The sequence below is a fragment of the Camelus ferus genome, chromosome 11 (assembly GCF_009834535.1).
Source record: "Camelus ferus isolate YT-003-E chromosome 11, BCGSAC_Cfer_1.0, whole genome shotgun sequence".
Taxonomy (NCBI): Eukaryota; Metazoa; Chordata; class Mammalia; order Artiodactyla; family Camelidae; genus Camelus; species Camelus ferus.
Genome location: NC_045706.1, coordinates 70,748,484 through 70,769,510, shown reverse-complemented (window position 1 = coordinate 70,769,510; position 21,027 = coordinate 70,748,484). Strand labels below are relative to the sequence as shown.

The 21,027-nt window shown below is 44.9% G+C and overlaps 1 protein-coding gene across 3 annotated transcripts in view; it reads left to right on the top strand.

Moving 5' to 3' along the window:
- Positions 1-3,342: 3,342 nt before the first annotated feature.
- The window catches only part of COG2 (component of oligomeric golgi complex 2), a 38,836-nt gene continuing 21,151 nt past the window's right edge, over positions 3,343-21,027 (top strand). For 2 of the 3 annotated variants that reach the window (XM_032491844.1, XM_032491843.1), the window contains exons 1-8: positions 3,343-3,550; positions 9,400-9,561; positions 10,638-10,703; positions 12,767-12,847; positions 14,393-14,496; positions 17,127-17,235; positions 18,418-18,597; positions 20,261-20,385. In XM_032491844.1, the coding sequence (XP_032347735.1) occupies positions 3,479-3,550; positions 9,400-9,561; positions 10,638-10,703; positions 12,767-12,847; positions 14,393-14,496; positions 17,127-17,235; positions 18,418-18,597; positions 20,261-20,385 (899 nt within the window). In that variant the 5' untranslated portion in view covers positions 3,343-3,478. Of the gene's footprint in view, positions 3,551-9,399; positions 9,562-10,637; positions 10,704-12,766; positions 12,848-14,390; positions 14,497-17,126; positions 17,236-18,417; positions 18,598-20,260; positions 20,386-21,027 lie in introns of those variants that run through there. The other variant, XM_032491845.1, reaches the window with a different exon arrangement.

The window sequence follows — 21,027 nt, the reverse complement described above, 5'->3', positions numbered from 1 at the left end:
TTTATGAGACAAAGGGCAGAAGCGTGAGATTTGGGAATATTAGAGAGACTTGAAGATAGAAAAATGTGTCAAATTGAAGACTCACGCTTAAGGAAAGGACAGATCAGAGAATGAGGGAAGGAAATTAGGATGTACTGACTGCTTATTACGTCTTGCACTGATCAGGAACTTAATATCTACTTTGTGTGTGTATGTGTTTGATGATTGATTTAATATTCACATTTGCTTTTTTTCCTATTGAAGTATAGTCGGTTTACAAGGTTGTGTTAATTTCCAGTGTACAGCATGGTGATTCAGTTATACATATATATTCCTTTTCATCTTCTAACTGCTGTATATATCTACTTTTTAAATTTAATCTTTCAGCCCTATTTCGTATGAAATAGGTACCATTACTAAAGATGATATTCAAATATTTAACAAGAGACAAATATTTAATGGCACAATTAACCAGTCGGAAGCTGGCCAGAGGACCCCTGCTGAGCCAGACATTAACCCTCTACTGGCAGGCTCCCAGGATCACCGTAGGAATTTTGGGAAGGGGTCAGGGCAGCAGAGGGGCATGAAGCAGGGCCTGGACAGAGGCTGTGCACCAAATTTTGCATGAGTGAAACGGTGTGTAGCAACTGAATATCAGCTCTGAGAGGAGCAGTGTCCTCCGGGCAGGGGCAGGCTTACTCTCCATCTTCCCTTTGTCTTCTCCAGGCTGCTCTGCTAACATCTGAGGTCACTCCTAATGCTTCTACCTTTGGTGGAGGGCACCACTGCCACAGCCTGTGGCTCCAAGTGGCAGCCCGCTCTGTGGAGTCTTGGCTGCCTCCCTGCTGTCTCTCAGGAGGAGAGCAGGCATCAGGGACCCTCATTCTCCTTTGCCACCGAATCCCTTCAGCATCCCCAAGATTTAGCACAGCAGGCTGTACGAACTTAGGTACATTTCTTTCCTAAAGGCCTGGGAACAATTTCAGAAGGGAATTAGAATGGAGGAAGGAAAGCGTTCAAGTTCTAATTCATCTAGACTTCTAGAGAAGCCAGGGTTTCCCAGGCATTTTCACTTGGTCTGCCCAGCATCCTTGTCGCCTCTCTGGGTGCCTTGGTTAAGAGTGTGGGCTTTGCAGGCTGCGCGACCTGGGTTTTCACTCATCACTCAGTAACAATGGGGCCTTGGGCTAAGTGTCACCTCTGGGAGCCAGTGCAGATTGGTTATTAGAACTGGTAATTCTGTTAGGTGTGATGATGGCTTTGCGGATGTGCAAGGAAATGTCTTCTCTTTCTTCTTCTTTTTCTGTGATGTGTTAAACCTAGGCCTTTGGGGAACAGGAAATGGTACGGTGTTTGGAATTTGTCTTAAAATACATTGCAGGCAAAAAAACGGGGTGGTGGTGGTGCAGGCGCAGGAGAGGAGATGAAACAGATGATGTTGAAGCGGGTGACGAGTACCTGAGGGGTTCCCTCATGCTCTCCAGACTTGTGCGCGTTTGAAAATTTTCATAATAAGAGTAAACAAACCAAAAACCAATCATGAGGCTGTCAGACTCCAGATTTTTAAAAAAACAAAAACAGGATGTACTTTTCATAATTGCAACTTATTTTGATTTTCTAGACAGATTCCAGCTCTCATCCTACCCACCAGCTTCTCCAGACATTAGCTGGGAATACTGCCTTTGACAAGGCTTATCAGGACCAATACTAGTGAATATATTGTTTCCGATTTTATACCCACATTTTAAAAATGTGACCAGTTTCTTATTTGGAGTAACGGGAATGCAAGAGTCTCATTTGAAGGTGTTACCTTCTTCTGTCCAACTCCTTTTTTAAAAAATTCTTATTTTTTATTGAAGCATGGTTGATTTCAACGTTAGCTTCAGATGTACAGCAGAGATTTATATACATACAAACACACACACACATATGCATTTTTCAGATTCTTTTCCATTACAGCTCATTACTAGAAATTGAATATGGTTCCCCTGTGCTATACAGTAGGTCCTTGTTCTTTATCTATTTTATATATAATACTGTGCACCTATTCATCTCAGACTCCTAATCTATCCCTCCCCTCCCCTTTCCGCCTGGTAACCCCAGTTTGTTTTCTATGTCCATGAATCTATTGCTGGTTTGTAAATAAAACCTGTCTATACATTTTTTTAAGATTCTACATGTAAGGCACATCGTATTACTCAGCCATAAAAAAAGAATGAAATAATGCCATTTGCAGCAACATAGATGGACCTAGAGATGATGATATTAAGTGAAGTAGACAGAGAAAGACAAATATCAGATGATGTCTAACTTCTTTTTAAGGGCTGTTCGGGGTTAATATTATCTCCAAGGAGAAAACATCGCTTCGGGGAGGCACTTAGACCTGGTTTATAAAGGCAACACTGCAGGAAGGAAAGATGAAGAAAGTCACCTGAGGTTTGTGCTTTGAGTTGTCGGAGTCTCAAGGAGAAAAAAAGAGAAACGAACCATCATTTGACCATAGTCTGCACAGCTAAAGGGAGGGACAATGGGCGAAAGAGCAAGGAAAAGGAAAAGAAAATGTCAAAATAAAATTGGGACAGACGGGGGAGGAGGGCAGGAGGAGGAAGAAAGTCTGAGATATTAGAGTTGGGGTGGTGAGCGCACCAATACTGGCCACAAGCACAAAAATTTGCCCATTCCTGGTTTGAATTCAAAACAAGTATGTCTGCACACGTACTTGTCTGGGTTCTGACTTGGCAGGTCGTGAGACGCTCTTTTAAGAACCTTGAAGACCCAAAGTTGTGCTCAGACGGCCCACCTGGAACTGAGCCCAAAGTTGAACAGGGGCTCAGGTTGCCTGGCTGACCACCTTCTTCCCTATAGTTTCCTAGAACTGAGCCCAGGGAGGGGGCGCTCTGCTGGTCCGCGGGTACCAAGGCCAAGTCCCCGCAGAAGCCTCAGCGCGGGGCAGCAGCGGCGGCCACGCACCGGGACCAGAGGAGCACCCCGGGCGCGCCTCCACATTGGACCACCCGCTTAAGAACCGAAGGGCTGCCACACGGCCATGCACGTTCTCTCTGCGGAGCAATCTCGGGGAGAAGGCGCTGGAAGGGCGGTGCAGGCAGATTTTTCCCAGCGGAAGGGTGGGTGGGGAGGGAGCCCCAGACCCCAGACCCCTCCCGCCTGTGCTCTTCACGCTCTGCCCCGCCTCCCTGGGACCCTGACCGCCCGGACGGAGAGGGCGCGAGCTGCAGCGCCGTCCTCCTCCGCACGATGGCAGCACCACCTGCAGGGCGGCAGTGGCAGCTGTCCGGCGCCTCTCTTTGTGGCGGCGGGCGGAGGACGGCCCTCGACGCCTTCGCTGATTGGCTGCGGCGCGGACGCTGCCATGTTGGCGGAAGCGGCGCCTTCTGTGCCGTGGAAACTGGCCGTGGCTGCGGCCACCGCGTCTATGCGCTTAGGCTCCTGTTTCGTCGCCTGGTTCGTGTCTCGGCGCTGAGAGGCGGCGGCCGGCGGGATGGAGAAAAGTAGGATGAACCTGCCCAAGGGGCCGGACACGCTCTGCTTCGACAAGGACGAGTTCATGAAGGTGCGCGCCGGGGCTCCGCTCCCCGAGCCGGGCCGCGGGTGGCCTGCCCTCCTTTTCCCCGGTGCCCCTCCTCGGGCGCTCCGGCCGCGTCCGGCCCGCGCACGCCCCGGGCCGGCCCTCGGCGGAGCCTCGCCGCACTTCCCAGGGAGTCTCTTGGCCCCAGGTTTGGCAGGGGCAACCCAGAGAAAGCACTTCTGTGAATTCGTGTATAGTGAGTGAAATGGCCTGCAGGTTCTGGGCAAGTGGTTTTGAGCTAAATGTAAAAGCCCCTGTTATTACCCGACCTCGTTACCATGCAGTGCAGCCCCCTTGCCAGACGGAATCTTGTTAACCAGTGCCTTGCACCTAAAAGCTCAGTACGTCTGTATTGACCAAAGCTCTGAGCCCACGTACCTACCTGGGGATCAGGTGGGATGGGAAAAGGCGCGTAATCGAAAGTTTTCCCTTAGCATTCACCTAAAGCTTCTGAATGGGGTATTTAAAAGCTAGAATAGTCTCCATGATTTTGTTGCAGTCAAACAAAGCAAAGCATTCTGCTTTTCTAAAGCTGCCCTACTTCTCTTCAGTAAGGTGAACTTGAAGTTGGTTTGCAGGTAGCTAGTACACAAACTTACATAAACAGAATAGAAATGTAAACTGAAAGTATTTTATGGATAATCAAAGTTCAAGAGGCACAGCCTTGAAAATGTCCAAGATTTGAATCAGAGCCAGGAGAAACTCTGCATACCTATTGGGTGTAGCCCTCTGGGTCTGTACTTAAGCCATCAGAAAATAGATTTATGTTTTATTTCTAAGGACTTGGATTTTTGATACCACTTATTGGCTGTTTTCAGTGTTAAAAAGTTAAAAGTTTTGGCTCAGAAGACACCTAAAATTTAAGCAAGTGAATTTAAAACTCTCTTACTGTTCTCTTTTGATGACTTCAAGACATAATAGGTTTTTTTCTTTTTTAGGTTAATTAGTCTATCTCTTTCTGATATTTGCATTCAGATCACATCTCTGGCTTTTAAAGTATTTTCATCTGGATCCTCTCCAGTGTGACCCTGTCACTTTTAATATGGGGGGCTACCTAGACCCAGGAATATTGTACTCTTGTTCTTGTAGTGATGGTTCTGCTAAACCTGTAATAAAAGATGTAACTTGAAAAGAATGTCTGAAAGGGAGTACAGAGTGAACTCACTGATCCAGGAACCCTTTGTTCTGCCCCCCTGGCTGAGAGCTGCCCTGAAGGGAGAATAGAAAGAAAGAACAGGAGTAGAGGAGCATAGGGAAAAGAAAAGGCACTAGCAGGGGCCTCATTCTGACTTCTGATGTCAAGGGTCTCAGAATAGAGAACACACGACTTGTCCGACTTTGGACTTCTTCAGAGCTTCCTTCAGGCTCAACACCTGCATTCTTTCTGACCTGCTGGCCCCACCATCTTTCTTGCTCAGAGCTGGCAGAATGCCTTTGGGAAAAGCAGCTTCAGAAAACAGAGATCTCAAAATAAGTTTTAAGGTTGGACTTAGCTGTAAGGAGAGAGCAGACTGGGGAGGTGGCTGGAATGGCGGCAACATGCCCTACCGTTTTCGTGCAAATAAATGGGACCACTTCACACAGAGGAGAAGAGTACAGAGAACAGCTGCTGTGTGTTAAGTGTTGTTGATTTTCTAGGTGAGACCTGGAGATAAAGGCTATTTGCAATTTGCGTTTCCTTGAAAGAGACATCTTAGAAGTTTTAGATCCTTGGCAGAAATGATGGGTGGGCTTGCTTCTTGGCCACTTGTGTGTCTTCTTTGGAGAAATAACTGTTCAGAACCTTTGCTCAATTCTTTTCTTTTTTGTTTTTTTATTGAAGTATAGTCGACTTACAACGTTGTGTTAATTTCCAGTGTACACTTTTGCTTGTTTTTTAGTTGGGTTATTTGTCCTTTTATTGTTGAGTTGTAAGAGGTTTTTAATATATTCTAGGTAGTAGACCTTTGTCAGATACATGATCTGCAGGTATTTTCTCCCATTCTATTGGATTGTCTTTTCATTTTTTGATAGTGCCCTTTACACACACAAGTTTTTATTTTGATCAAGTTCAATTTATCTATTAGTTTGATACTTTCTGTATCATTTCTAAGAAACCATTGCCTAATCCAAGGTCATACAGATTTTCACCTTTGTTTTCTTCTAAGAGTTTTATAGTTTTAGCTCTGATATTTAAGCCTTTGATCCATCTTGAGTTAGATTTTTGCATATGGTACAAGGCTGGTGTCCAGAGTCATTCTCTTGCACGTAGATATCCTCTCGTCCTAACATCAGTTGTTGAAAAGACTATTCTTTCCCCATTGAATGGTCTCAGCACCTTTGTAAAAAAAAAAAAAAAAGAAAAATCAACGGACTATAAATGTGTGGGTTTTAAGTTCTTTCTTTTTAAGTGTTTAGTAAATCTCCAGTAAAAGGTAAAACTATTTCTGGTAAATGAAGTGTGTCGGTCATTATATGCCCCTGTGAGTTGGGCGTTGTTTGTTGTCACAGTATTCACAGACTTTCTAAGTAACTTAGCCTGTGCTGTGTGACATTTATTGATCCAAGAACAAATGTATAAGTGGCAAATTGAGTACTAATGTCACCTAATAGCATTTGTTCGTTAGGGCTGACTTACACAATTTAAAATGTCATCCGGAAGGTCAGATCCACCTGAGGCTCAGAACTTCAGAGAATATGTAACTGAGGCAGCAAATCTCTGCTGTTCTCACCGTTGTACAGCTGGCTAGTAGCAAGGCCGGGCTGTGGAGCTGAGTCTGCCCCCTGTTCTTTCTGTGCTGTGCTGTGCAGCTGTGGGCAGAGGGTGTTATCTTAGGTACTCTCAAGAAGCATAATCCAGGCTAATTCTGGCCCCAGGTGAACAAGCAGATGCTTTTTCAGTAGGTGGCTGTGAAATTACGATTTGATAAGCAATTCCCTTCTCTGATACTAGCAGAGCAGATATTGGGCTGATTACTTAAGAAAGTCAGTTAGAAAAGTATTTTGAAACATCCCTGTGCACATTTATTCTCCGCTGATGCGATGCCAAGCTCTTCTCTCTGAGAATTTGTCTGCTGTTAGATTTCTGTGTCGTCCTTTCAGTTGAATGAGGACCCTAAGGCGTCTGCAAAGCATCTGGCGTAGAACCCATTGAGATCTGTATGAGCGCCTTCCATCTGCCCTGCCCGGTTCCTGGTCCCCTCCCCCATATATAATTGAATAAAAATTTTCTTACCAATTTCTCAGTATCAAGTCTTTCCAAAGCATCTGCCTTAGCTTTCATGAAAAGTTATCTTTTTGTACTCATATTTTGTTGGTTTATATGATGTGTAATAAAATTCTGTTATTTTGATAAGTACCAGTGGCTTTAACGAGTTTGGGAATCATCACATCTGATTCTTGATGACTAAACAGCTCAGTTAGGTGCAGTAGACAGTCACCTGCTGGCTCTACGCATGTCTGCCAGCCAGGGGCGCCAGAATGTTATAAAGCTGAAACAGAGCATAGCAGTCCTGTGAGACCAGTACTTGGAATTTGGTTATGAAAGATTCTGAACATCTGTTCAATAGAATACTCAGCCTCCATACAAAATGTCAGTACAAATTTATATGTATTATGAAAGACCGTGAAGTTATATTTTTATACAGGGAAAGATTTATTAGGATTGTGTGTGTGTGTGTACACAGAAAAAGGTCTGGGGTTTGGTTCAAAATGGAGACAAAGGAGGATCCTAAACTCCCTTCCTCCCACGGACGCACACAATCTGCAGCTACGTGTGGAATAGTTTCCTCTGGGAAGAAACCTCAGAGCCAGCAGAGCAACTCCTACACAGCTGGCCAACCAGAGAGAAACCCCATCAAAGCGTGTAGGGAGCGGCTGAGACCCGGTCTTGCCATAAACCCCACCCCCAACACGGTGACCCCAAATCAGGAGGGAACTCCCATCCCCAAGCTTCTCCCCGAGGAATGAGGGTCTGAACCCCACACCTGGCCCCCCTAGTTTTGAGCCTTGCACCTGAGAGATGAACCCCCTCAACACCCAGCTTTGAAAGCCGACTGGGCTTGCACCCACGAGACCCACGTGGCTGTAGTGACCTGAGAAGCGGTCCTTCCAGGCTTGTGTGGCCTCTCCCACCCCAGGGCCCAGCACAGAGGCAGCGACTGAAAAGGGCCCAGACTTTCTGTGAAAGAGGCCAATTGGTTTATCTTAAAGCATCAGCCTGAGGGGCAGGCTTCTCATTTAACTCACGTCCGGGGCTTGGAGCCGGGCAGGTGCCGCCTTGGCGCTCTGCCTCGCTCCAGCTCTTCAGCGCCTCCTGGAAAGGAACGTGTATACTTGTCGGGTGCCCTGATTTTACAGCTGCTGCCCGGGGACACCTCTGGATCACCTGGCTCTGGTGGCCAGTGAGGCTTGCACTCATGGGTCCCCGGTGTTCACAGCAGTGCTGTTCATGACAGTTAAGGCATGGACGCAACCTAGTGTCTGTCAGCGGATGAATGGATAGAGAAACTGACACGCACCTCACACATGCTGGACTGTTACTCAGCCATGAAAAAGGAGTCCGCCATCTGTGACAGTATGGATGGACCTTGAAGACATTAATGCTAAGTGAAATAAGTTAGAGAAGGAGAATTTTGGTCTCACTTATATGTGGAATCTAAAAAACAAAACAACAAACGTGGACTCATAGGTACAGAGAACAGACTGCTGGTTGCCAGAGGAGGGGGTGGGGAGTGGACGAAGTGGGTGAAGGGGGTCAAATGGTACAAAGTTCTAGTTAATTAGATAAATGAGTCTTGGAGGTGTAATGTACAGCATGGTGACTATAGTTAATAATACTGTATTGTATATTTGAAAGTTTAAGAAAGTTAATCTTAAAAGTTCTCATAGCAAGGAAAGAAAATTTGTAACCCTGTGTGTGACGAGTGTCAACTAAAACTTACTGTGGTGACCATTTTGTAATAGATACAAATATGAGATCATTATGTTGTACACCTAAAACCAGTGCAATGCTGTATTCAGTTCTGTCTCAATTTTTTAAATGATTTATATTTTAAAGAGAAGGACCAAAAAATTCTGGAAGGCTGTGAATCGCAATGTTAAGTAGTGAGAAAAGAAAAAAACATTAATAGGGCTTATCTGTATAGCATCAGACTGTGAATGATATTTTTGCTCTTTGCCTTTTATATAATTATAGTCTACCTCCCCCCCCCCCACCCTTGGGTTCCACATCTTCAGATTCAACCAACCAGGGATCAAAAATATTTGGAAAAAAATTCCAGAATGTTTCAAAAAGCAAAACATGAATTTGCTGCGTTGACAACTATTTACATAGAATTTACATTGTATTTACAATTATTTACATAGCATTTGCATTGTATTAGGTATTACAAGTAATCTAGAGATGATTTAAAGTGTACAGGAGGGTGTGTGTGGTTTGTATGCAAATACTACACCATTTTATGTAAGTGACTTGGGCATTTCCAGATTTTGGTATCCTTGGGGGTCCTGGAACCATTCCCCCCCCAGATCCTGAGGGACAGCTGTATGTCTTTGTTGGTTGAAAGTTTTAACATTGAACATTGTTGATGCACCTATTTAAAGTGTGTAATTAAAAAAAAAAATCAAATCCCTTGGTAGAATTTAGGCAAAGGAAAGAAAGCTCTTGGTCGGCCTCCCCCTTGGCACCTTTATAGTGAGCAACACCTTTCTGCACCGTGTGTACTGGGTCCCTACAGCAGTGCAGCCTTTCGAATAAGGATGGTGTGTCTCTCTTATTCTTTCTTTCACTTTATTTTTTTTATGTGAAACGTGGTATCGTGGCAGTAACTTTTCTTTGCCGGTTTTATCTCCAGGAAGATTTCGATGTGGATCACTTTGTGTCCGACTGCCGGAAGCGGGTCCAGCTGGAAGAGCTGAGGGCCGACCTGGAGCTGTACTACAAGCTGCTGAAGACGGCCATGGTCGAGCTCATCAACAGGGACTACGCCGATTTTGTCAACCTCTCAACCAACCTGGTAACGGCGAACTCCGCGCTTCCTGCCGGGCGGTGCGTTGGCACGCGCCCTGCGCACAGTCTTTCTCACTAGTGTTTGTTCTTTAAAGTGCCGAGTGTTTTTAGAAACCTTGGTTTTTTTTCCCACAAGAAACTTGAAGAGATGACTAATCTTATTAATAAAAGAACTACCACTCTATGTTTTGAATTAGTTATTAAGAAGTAGTGAAAAGTAAAGGATAATAATATCGAGAGTGGTTGTTTCTGTCAGTTGCTGAGTGGTTGCCCTGAAATCTCTCTGGTTTAGGTGAATTTGCAAGAGCAAATATCAGTTACTCTTAAGGAAATGTTTAATTTGCTTTCAGGTATGTATGCCGGTCAGAGATAGGCCGAGGAACCGCTGGCCGCTGTTCATCTTTAGGTGGCCTGGTTTTAGAAAAATGTAGGAATGGTTTGTAAGGAGCAGATCAGTTACTTGGAAACGTCCTTTAGAGATGCTGAGTTTTAATGCTTGTAAGAGCCGCCTTGTTCATATTTTATTCTGTTTTTAAATCTATTTGTCCAAAGAAGTAATAGGAGGTAGTCACCTCCACGGGAATTGCAAGAAGCACCAAAGTTAATGAGCCATGTTTGCTCTTGGGAAATACACCCCCAGGAAAAGTGTTCCAGGAGGATTAGAAACTCTGAAAAGTTTATTTTCATTCTATTTAATTTGGATTTTTCTCAAGGGCTATAATAATGCTCAGGAGAGGCCATAGCCCACTAGCTTTCACATCAGCTGGTTGAATATCATAAGTACAGAGATCGCTGTTTTTCCCCAAATGTTCTGAATTCATTTAAAATTTCATCCAAAGGCAAATTGTGTGTAAGGAAGCTTTGAATTGTTATGACTTCCCTCATTTTTATAGTTTCATGTATGTCAATAGATTTTTCATATTCCGCGAGCAATGTTTATGGCGAAATAGCATTTCTGTTGTTTGTCTGGTTATTACCAGTAGACGGTTGTGCAGAAAGAATAACCTGTCCGGCACTGCTTCAGTCAGTAAGCAGGTGTTGCTCCTGGCTGATGTGTTCACACCAACATGATTTTGCCTTCAGGTTGGCATGGATAAGGCCCTCAACCAGCTTTCTGTGCCTCTGGGACAGTTACGAGAAGAGGTTCTGGTAAGTCCTCAGATAATAGTAAACAGTCTACCGCAAGGCAGACCAGTCCTGCTTGCCTTCTCCAAGAGGAGTTCCTTAATCGGCCAGCTTGTTTTTTGTTTCTGTTGTTTTGAATGATCCATGATTACAGTACTCGCCTGCAAAAGCGTTGTAAATGATTCTGTTTTTTTTCATGTGATATTGCAACCTAAAAAACATGTTTGGTTTAAAAGTGACGGATTCTCAGAGTAGATAGCTTTAAAATGTCAGGGGAGAAGAAGGGTGTTTCAAAATTCACCTTGTTGATACCTCCTCACCCGTAAGTGGTCCCCAAATTAAAACTGACTTATGTTTAAAAATCTGTGATTTTACAAATATTTCCCTAGACAATATTTTACATGTGGTTAGGTTCCTAGACCAGTCCATGAAAGCTGTTTAACCCCTGATGTAACTGAAGGGTGATATAAATGTCCTGTGATACCTGATTTCTCTGAGAAAATGCTCTCAGCCATGAGAACAGGGACGATGGAGGGGGGTTTTGGCATCACCCCCGGCAGAAAGCTGCCCTGTCCCCGCTCAGCCCCGAGCCTGTCGGGTGCCCCGACCTCCATCCTCCCTTGGTTCTCACGCAGCGTCCTGGACTTGGTGCACCATTTCCTGCTGTGTCACTGCTGGACCACGCCAGCCTGAGTGGCCTTGTGCGCCCTGCCCCCGAGCCAGCGCCTGGCGCCCCGAGGCTCTCCGCAGAGACTAAGGAGAGAGGCCAGCCTGGTTGGAGCAGGAGAATGGGGTTGTCGGTGCCGAGGAGCCCGAGGCGGAGGGTGGGGTGGCAATAGGAAGGACTCCGTGGAAGAGAGACGTCTTGAGCCGTGCCTTGAGCTAGCAGATATTTTTGAATGTTTATGTCTTGTTTGAACTTTATGAAAGCTTGTTAAAGGACTTTCCCTGGGAATGGAAGAGAGGTGGGGTTTGCCCTCCCCTGTTGGACCCCCGCCAGCCTCTGCGAGGCTCTTTCTTCTTTTCGGTGCTCTTCCTCCCCCTGCCTTGGAGCTGGGGCATTTCCTCGGCCTTTATTAACCTTCCTGTCTTCTCCCTGAGCTCTCTCTGAACCGCCCGTCCTGCCCTGCCAGCACCACGTCCCCTCCCTTTTCCTGCAGCTGCCTCTGTAGCCACCTTCCTCATCAGCCACAGACCTCACCTTCCTTTTTGATCTCAACTCAGGAAGCCGCTGTGAGATTCTAAGATTGTTGAGGGAGAAGACTGTTTCCGTCTTAATCTGTCATTGTACCCTCATAGGCTACCACAGTAGTTGACATGTATGTTTATTAAATGAATGGATTCACCTTGCTACAAAATTTTTGTGATTTATCTAATTTATTCTAATCGTTTCTGTTGTCTCCGTTTCAACTCTAATTCCTCCTACTTGACCCAATTTATTAGCTTCTGAACATGTTTCTCCACCTGTAACCCCTGCCTTTTCCTGGCCATTCTGTTTCTTCTTGATTCCTAGTATCCCCAAACCAGCATCTCATCATGGTCCATCAGCGCCTAAACATTGTCTCATTCTCCAAAGTGCATGGAATCTAGTCTCATGTCCTCCTAAATTGACCCCATTTGTTTGTTTCTACTTCTCTCCAAAAGGAAGCCTGCAGTGCACCCGGGTGCATGCTTCACCCACCCTGAGTGTGTCTACTCAGTTCTATCTTCCCCAGTCTTGTGTTCTGATAACCTCTTCTCCACCCTTGTCAGCTTACACAGATTTTCACTGTCAAACTCAAGTCCTGTCCTCTTGCCAAACTCTCCTGTACTTTGATTCAGATGATTCTTCTTCTACTCTGACTGCCTATGACATTGACTGTGTTTGTGTTGTTATTCTGTAGGCTGTTCATCCTGTGTGACCTTGGCTTTATTTGTCATTTTGCCCCCAAAGCGTGATAGCAGTTTTGTCTGATATTTTGTATTTTTGTCAATATCTGCACAACACTGGGCTGTAGGTAGTTAAGTTCTTTGGAATTTAATTAAATGTCTAAGTTTCATCATGTCACAAAACGGCTTCTGTAATATATTTCTTTATTCTTTTCAAGAGTCTTAGGTCATCTGTCAGTGAAGGAATTCGGGCAGTAGATGAACGAATGTCTAAACAAGAGGACATTAGGAAAAAAAAGGTATACTTGAGTGTCCTTGGGGTCACGGAACTTGTATACGCGTGGTCTGATTTTCTCCTCCTGGTACCTTTGCAGAGAGGAAGCGTGGGGAGCCGAGCGGGAGCTGCAGCCCAGGTCCTCACTCCTGGTCTGATTAGGGTCCTGTTAATAAGGGGGTATTTTAATTAATTGAAGGTTATTCATGGTAGCATTACAGGTTTTGAAGGAAGCTGTAGATTTCTTATGCTACGTGCCAGCTAAACGCCCTCACCGCGTGTCTTCTCACGCTTTGCAGTACTGTGACACTGGCGTTTTTCAAAGCTCTTTTGCATGTATGTATTGATGCTTTAATGTCATGCTATCTATTTGAAATAAGAAGACAGAATTTTAGAGACACCCAAATGGTACCAAAATGAACATTCCTCACTTTTTTCCAGAACAAGAAACAGTAATAACTGGCATCAGTGAAGCACTTTACAGTTTAGAAGGCATATAATTCATTTCTCAGCTCCCCTGTAAAGAAGAGACTTACATTTTAGAGATTAGGGAGTAAGTGGGCTTTCCAAGGCCAGCCCTGCCAGTGTCCGACTGCGGGCTGACGGTTTTAGGAAAAGTAGTATGTTGCTCCTCATCCTGCCACGTTTATTTCTCCTTTTGTTTCCACCTGTTGACTGTACCTCCACACACGCTGCCTTTACTTCCTAGTGGGCCCATGTTTTAGTTTTATTTTCTGACTTCAACGATACAATGGCAGAGTTGGGGTTAGAGTTCGAGACTTCTGATTCCAGCCTGGTGCTCTATTCAGTATTTTCTACGTCTGTTTATTAGCATGTTTTTCAAAATCTCAAGAGAGAGAAGCCTCTTTTTAGCAACCTTCTGTTTAATTCTCCTTTAAATCTCAGCTTTTGTCCAAAGATTTTAAGGATTTAGTGTCTTTCTAGAAAAGAGCGTAAGCTTCGGGAGAACAGGGAATTTTTGCCCATTTTATTCACTCATGTCCCCACTTCTGGCTCACAGTAGGTGTTCTGTAACCATTTGTTAATGAATGACTTTGTATCTTTTTGTTCTTTTAAGGTTGAGAGTTTTTATAATGTTCCTCAACCTCTTTGATAGTGTTTATAGGACAATACTGTCTTCAGTGAATTGACACTTGGGCATATAGGTGTGTCACATTCATGTAGCTTGACCATAAAGATGGTCAGAAACTAAAATTAAAACATGAAAAAAAGGGTCATAAGAAAATAAACGTAGTGCCCACGGAGAGATTCATTTAGAATGGGAAAAAGTGCAGGGAATGAGAATGCAAAAAGTCCAGTTGTTTTTTTTTTTTATTTAAACTATAAACTTGCAATAGATTATCGATATGCTTGTTCTAGAAAGCTAAAATTAAGATCTGCATTCTTGGGAGTTCAGTGTTATGTAGAAATATTCAAAATGTGGTGTGCTCTAAATAGTCTAACTTGACTTTTGGTTTTGTATTTTCCTGCATTGAAATGGGGAAATAAGATCATTAAGATTAAACATCATGATAACTTTTTTTTTCTTGCTTAATTTTTATTTTTATAGATGTGTGTGTTGAGGCTTATACAGGTTATTCGATCAGTTGAGAAAATTGAAAAAATCTTAAATTCTCAAAATTCTAAAGAAACATCTGCACTAGAAGCAAGCAGGTAAGTTTTTTTTTTTGTTTTTATTTTTAAACTAAATATCCTGTAGGTTAATACTTCACAACCAGGCTATTTTTTTTTTTTTTTTTGAGTTAAAACTCTTCTCCAAAAAATTAGAAAATCCAAGTTTGTGGCTTAGTGTTTTTGAATGTAGTCTCAAGAAAAGCAGAGGGCATGAAATGGTAAAGTTTATAATATATCCTTATAAAACCTTGGTTATAGGCAATATGTATTTTTAATATATATATAACATAAAGGTTTTATATTATATATAATATATAATATAGTATATATAATTTTATATACTGTATGTTATATAGTATATATTATACATATGTGATTAGGTTGTAGGTGGTTATAGTTCCAGCACATCACCTCACAGGGAATCAGAGGAGTGTGCTTTCAGGGGAAGATGTTTATCCTTGGAATTGCCTTGTGAAAGCCCTGGCGAAATCCTTGTTGATCTTTGAGGTGTGGAATAGCATCCACGTTTCTTAGATTTATTTCGACAGGCCCAGAGTACTGCCATTCGTGTGTCTGCACTAGCTTTGTATCATTAAGAAACAGTACAGGACACATTGAGTTACAATTTATAAACAGGAAAAACCTTGCGAAATTAGGAAAAGAGGACCGCTGCATCTGTTCCACTGCAGCTGTCTTACTGCCTTCCTGGTCTGAACTGGGGATCAGCCGAGTGGGTGAGTGACGCAGAAAATGAGTTGAGTAGAACCCCCCCCACCACGGGGAGCGCCGAGGCACAGAGGACGGAGCGCAGCCGTGCACCGTGTGTACCACCAGGCAGCCCGTGTCACGGCGCTTCAGCCCTCTGTGCCGTCTGTACTGTGAGGCCACTCACACCATGAGCAGGGCGGTCCGACGGTCGCTGAGATACAGTCAGCCAGTACCTGGCACGTCTCAGGCCCTCAGACACATCTAACTTGAGTCTGACATGAGCTTTTCTTATGGTCACGTGACAGCCATGCCGTTTTTCCGTGGGTTTTATTGGATATTCTGCTGCAGAACCAGCCAGAGCAAATTGAGCGTCCCTCTAGTTCAGTGTCTTGGTCATACGGTAGAGGCATGTTGGATTTCTTCATTGTAGGAATCAAATTGTTAGATTTGGAAGGGGCCTCAAGGACAGTGTGTGCGCCCCGTGTCTCTTGTGGTATTGATGAAGAAACTAGGCATCCAGAAAGGAAATGATTCTCCTGTCCCGGGTCTCTGCTTCCACTCATGACTAGGATGTGCAAATAAGTGGTCAGCACCTGCCGTCTGCCCTCAGTGCTCCCGCCCTGACCCTCCTTGTTGGTGTCTCTGTGGCGTCCCTCTGACCTGCCCAGTGGCGCAGTGTCTTGTGATCTGCTCCGCGTCCCTGTGGCCTCAGCAGCTTCTGCCAGCTTCTTCTCACTCAGCATCCCTGCCTCCTGGTTTTATTTTCATTTTCGTCCATTCCGACTCTGTCCTTTTGATAGAAATGCCTCACTCGTGTCTTTTTCTACAATACTTCTCCTTTGTGATGTTCCATCTTTAATGGACATGATGCTGCTGCTTGCTCAAAGTCACCTTGGAGGATTTTTAAAAATTCAGATCAGTAACTTTGGGCTGTAAGAGAAGGGAAAACCAGGGCAGTGCAAGTGAATGATAAATATATCATGCTTGTTAGGCCAAGAAGCATTTAGATGGTTTATACGTAATAGATCCACACTGGATGACTCAGAGAGGAGTCAGGGGTTAACCTTGGGGTTGGTCCTGCTGGGGAACTGCTCCCCCAGTGAACCGCAGACGGAGGGCCGGCAGGCCTGGCGTGGATGCATTCACTTCCTGTGATGTGGGTGGTTTTCCTCACGAACTAGTTGGTGATCATCAGATAGAAGGATGCCTCGGAAAAGCCCAGCAGATGCTTCAGCGCCTTTATATTTCTCTTCTTTGCTGGTTAGCTTCCTTTTGAGTGATACTGTTTTATAATGTGTTTTTTGGGGGGTGCATGTATTAGACCTTTTCACAGCGAATGTCCTGTCACTAGGAGCATACGGGTAGACCACCCTTCAGTGATACGGGAAACGTAAACGTAAAGTAAGCTCCTCTGACTGACTTGATTTGTTGCTGTTAGAAGGCCAGTTTTATTTTATTGGGGAGACAACAGTAGTCGGTACTTTTAAAAGTACTAGAGACATCTTAGAAGGAGGGAGGATGAGACAGGTAGAGCAGTGGAGGAGGGTTCAGGTGTAAGTAGCAGATGGGGCGAGAGAGAGAGAAGGATGGTTAAAGAAGAAGAAGGTCACGAACAGCAGAGCCTGGAGGAGGTGGTGGAAACACGTAATTGCACCCACACTGAGCTGGTCCAGCTCCTGCTTCTTGTCTGGACCCTGTGGCCAAGGCCAGGCTGGCATTGGTGGCATCTCCTTAACTAGTTCTCTGCTGTCCTAGAACATCCTGGGCATGTGGCTTGTGCAGACCAATGGCACAGAGGATGCTTTAGCTTCTGCCTTGTAACACGGGGGCCACAGAAAAACATTGGCTGAAGGAAGTTACAATACACTGGGTGCTGGAACGTCGCCGTTGCTCATCGTGCAATGTGTCCTCTTGGAAATTAAAAACCGTTAGGAATTATATTCTGTAATTATCTCCACTAGCCCCCTTTTGACCGGACAGATTTTGGAGAGAATTGCCACCGAATTTAACCAGCTGCAGTTTCACGCTGTCCAAAGCAAAGGCATGCCTCTCCTGGACAAAGTGAGGCCGGTAAGCGCCGTTTCCGACTTTCACAGTTCGGTATTCAGGAATTTGCTAAATAGTTTTGGTTTTACCTAGAACAGGCAGACCTCGTTTTATTGCCCTTGGCTTTTATTGCACTTCAGAGACGTTGCACGTTTCTCCAAAGTGAAGGTTGGCGGCAGCCCGGCATCAAGCACGTCTCTCTGCCTGCCAGCGTTTTCCCAGCAGCGTTTGCTCGCTTCCTGTCTCTGTGTCCCGCTTTGGTAATTTTCACAATATTCCCAATCCTGCACCAGCGAAATACTTAATTGCAGCTCAACTGAAGGCTCAGATGATGGTTAGCATTTTTTAGCAATAAAGTATCTTTTATTTAAGGTAATTAAGGCATATACCTTGTTTTTTAGACACGGTGCTGTTGCACACTTTAACATACTTCAGTGTAGTGTAACGTGACTTACACATGCACCAAAAAATGCCTGTGACTCGCTTTACTGAGATATTTGGTTGCGGGGGTCGGGAATCACCCCTCAGTATCTCCAGGGTCTGCCTGTAGTGCCCCGATAATTGTTGAGCTACAGGATTTTTTATTTATTCATTCATTTTTATTTGGGGGAAGGTAATTGTGCTTATTCAGTTATTATTTTTAGTGGAGATACCGGGGATTGAACCCAGGACCTCGTGCATGCTAAGCACGCGCTCTACCACTGAGCTGGACTCTCCTCCCCAAGCCGCAGGGTTTTGAAGCTAGCTTTGAATTTTTTCTTTCAGTTTGTGTTTTTGGGGTGTCTGCTTCCTAAGTGTCACACGTTGTAGATTTTGTGTGAAGACACAGGCCTATTCTCTGAATTGTAAGAGTAAAATTAATTCTGGATTTCGTGTAACTTGACACCATCTGATGTAGTTAATTTATCCAGAGCTCTCGAGTGGACTTCACTTTCATGGTGTTTTTCAGATTTACTCTGCAGCTTAAGAGGAAAATAACTTACTTTCTCATTCTGCAATTCTGTCTAAATCCTCCTTTGATATGGTAAAGATTTAATTATAAAGAGATTATGGGGAGGAGGAGAGAGTCATTGTTACTCTCCAGAAAATGCTGCTATTTTAATTTCACACAGATTATCTCCTGTTGGAATAAGAAATTTGTTACGGATAAATTGGAATCTTGAGAAATAGTTCTGCGTGGAGCTTTCTTGCCTGTTCCTCTTGCAGCGCATCGCTGGCATTACGGCCATGTTGCAGCAGTCCCTGGAGGGCCTCCTGCTGGAAGGGCTGCAGACCTCCAACGTCGACATCATCCGGCACTGCTTGCGGACCTACGCCACGATTGACAAGACACGGGACGCCGAGGCCCTGGTCGGTCAAGTCCTGGTGAAACCGTACATGGACGAGGTCTGTGCCCCCAGCGCCTTCATCCAGCAGACGTTCCTGGAGCATCTCCTCTGTCTTGGCGGCCTCCCCGGGTGTGAGGGGATATATCAGAGGAAAGACCTCTGCAGATTCTCTGTAAAGATTCTCCTAGTCACTGCAGTGTCAGTTGTAAGGAAGGGTTGGTCTCTGGTGGTGACAGCCGGCGTGCCAGGAGTCGGGCACCCTCTCGTGTGTTGCCTTGCGATGCTGTAGCCCAGGGGTCGTCTTCATTTCGTGGGGCAAGGGTCTTGCCTAGGGAGAAGGTCTGTGTCAAAACATTTTTAGGTCAGTTTTATGGTATGTAAATTATACGTCAATGAAGCTTGTAGAACACATTTCTGAACCACTGGTCCAGTGGGTGGAACAGGACGGTTAGGCAGGTGACAGCGCTGCACATAAGTGCCCGGGGGAGGAGCGTGTGAGAGCCGTGAGCACGGAGGGGCATCCGCAGAAGAGGTGTGGCCGAGGTCTGGAAGATACTCAGGAGTTTGCAGGCCAGGATGGTAGGAGGGAGAGGATGTTCAAAGGTGAAGGACTTTTAGAGGCAAATTGGCAGAGTAATACCTTAAATCCAGAATTGAGTGTCCACTGTCCTTCACCTCCTAGGATGCAGTTAAAATTTGGAAATAAGCATGCTTTTGAGCAGCCAGAATGTAGATTGTACTGTGTGAAGTTGTCAGTACTCAGCATTTTCCGACACACAAAAATGGCAACTTCGTCTGCTTCAAACTGATAGAAGTCACAGGCCCGTCCTCGGTGTTGGCGGACTTTGTTCAGTCACCCCTCAGTGTGGGAAGCGCAGAGTCCTGCTTGCCTTGACTTTGGGATGAAGGTCTTCCGTTCTGAATGGGAAAAACTGAATCTCATTGATAAAAAATGAGACTTAAGGCCTAATTTCAACAATCCTGTCCACTTCATTAGGATTGCTTAGAAGCAAGTGGTCTGTCACTTCCCTCTGTATCCTGCTGTATTTGTTAGCTGTCTCTATACAGGTGAAAAAGACAAAGCACCTATATTATTTCTTTCTCAGTAAGTGAAAATGGTTACTAATTTATGCCTTTGTTTTTCACTGAACTGAACCTAACGTGCTAAATTAAAGATGCATTTGGCATTTCAGTGGCACATGGTTTATTTATTCAGTAAACAAACCATGGCCACATTTTAATTTCATGTAAATTCATAAGCTTATCTTACTGTTCACCCCTTGACTCTCAACTTAACACAGAAGATGAAATGCCACAGTAAAATGTGTTTTCTTCCATCTTCCTCTGTCTCAGACCTTCCCCTGATCTGAATGATGGTAGAAGAAAAGACCAAGGTCAAGGTGGTGAGGGGCCAGTGTCGTGGGGAGTCGTCGTCTTACTTCCCTTTCCAGCTCAGAAGGGAAGCAGATGACTGTGCCTGGCTTTCAGCTTCAGACCAGTCCGTCACCCAGCCTGTGTGCCCCCACAGCAGAGCCGTGCACCCTCATCCTCGGAGCTAGTTCTGAGTGTGACTATTGCTGTTAGAAAACGTGTCAATCTGGGAGGGTGGGGGGGGAAATGAGGAAGCCTATTTTTAAGATTTTCTTTATTCTTCTCTCTGTAGCATATAATTCATATGTCTCTTTCAGATGTATTTTTAAAAAGGATATTCCTTTTAACAGGTGATCATAGAGCAGATTGCTGACACTCATCCAGGTGTCCTTCAGCTCATGTACAGCAGGCTCCTGGAGTTTGTCCCCCACCACTGCCGCCTTCTTCGAGAGGTCACAGGAGGCGCCATCTCAAGGTAGGTCACTCGTCAGGTCGGGGGGAAGCGGGGACCGCCCCCGGTGACTCCTCGCACGCCAGTGATTATTGCCAACTTGTAGGGCCTGGGTTGCAAGTCCTTTCCTGTTTAATTGCCAGCACGGAGCTGTGGGGTGACTGGGGGTCACTAGCTTCATCTTACAGGGAAGGATGCTGCGACTGGTGTGTGAGGTGAAGGTCACGTCTCTCTTGAGTCCAGGACCAGTGCTTTTCCCGTCTCTGTACTTTTTCCTAAGTCAGGTCTTAAGTAAAAACTGGTTTCCTTCCATTATTCTAATGTCATAATCTGTTTATCAGTATCAATTCAGTTTAATTTAGCAAATTCTATGCTAATGTGATTAAAGTCATCTTCACTTTTGTCTCCTTTTATCTGATTTCCAGACTTTTTAGTTCTGTTGCACGAATATCCCCTTGCCATTCACCGTTGCCACTGTCCCAGTCTGGGCTTTTACCATCTTTTGTCCAGGAGAACAGAGTCTCCCTGCCTGATCTCCCTGCCCCCACCCTCTCCCTCCTCAGTCTGTCCCCCAGCTGTCCCTGGATTCTGAGACTCAGAGTACCTTCTTCCCAGGTCTTCAGTGGCTTCTCGCTGGTCCCTGAGGAAGATCCAGGCTTCTGGACG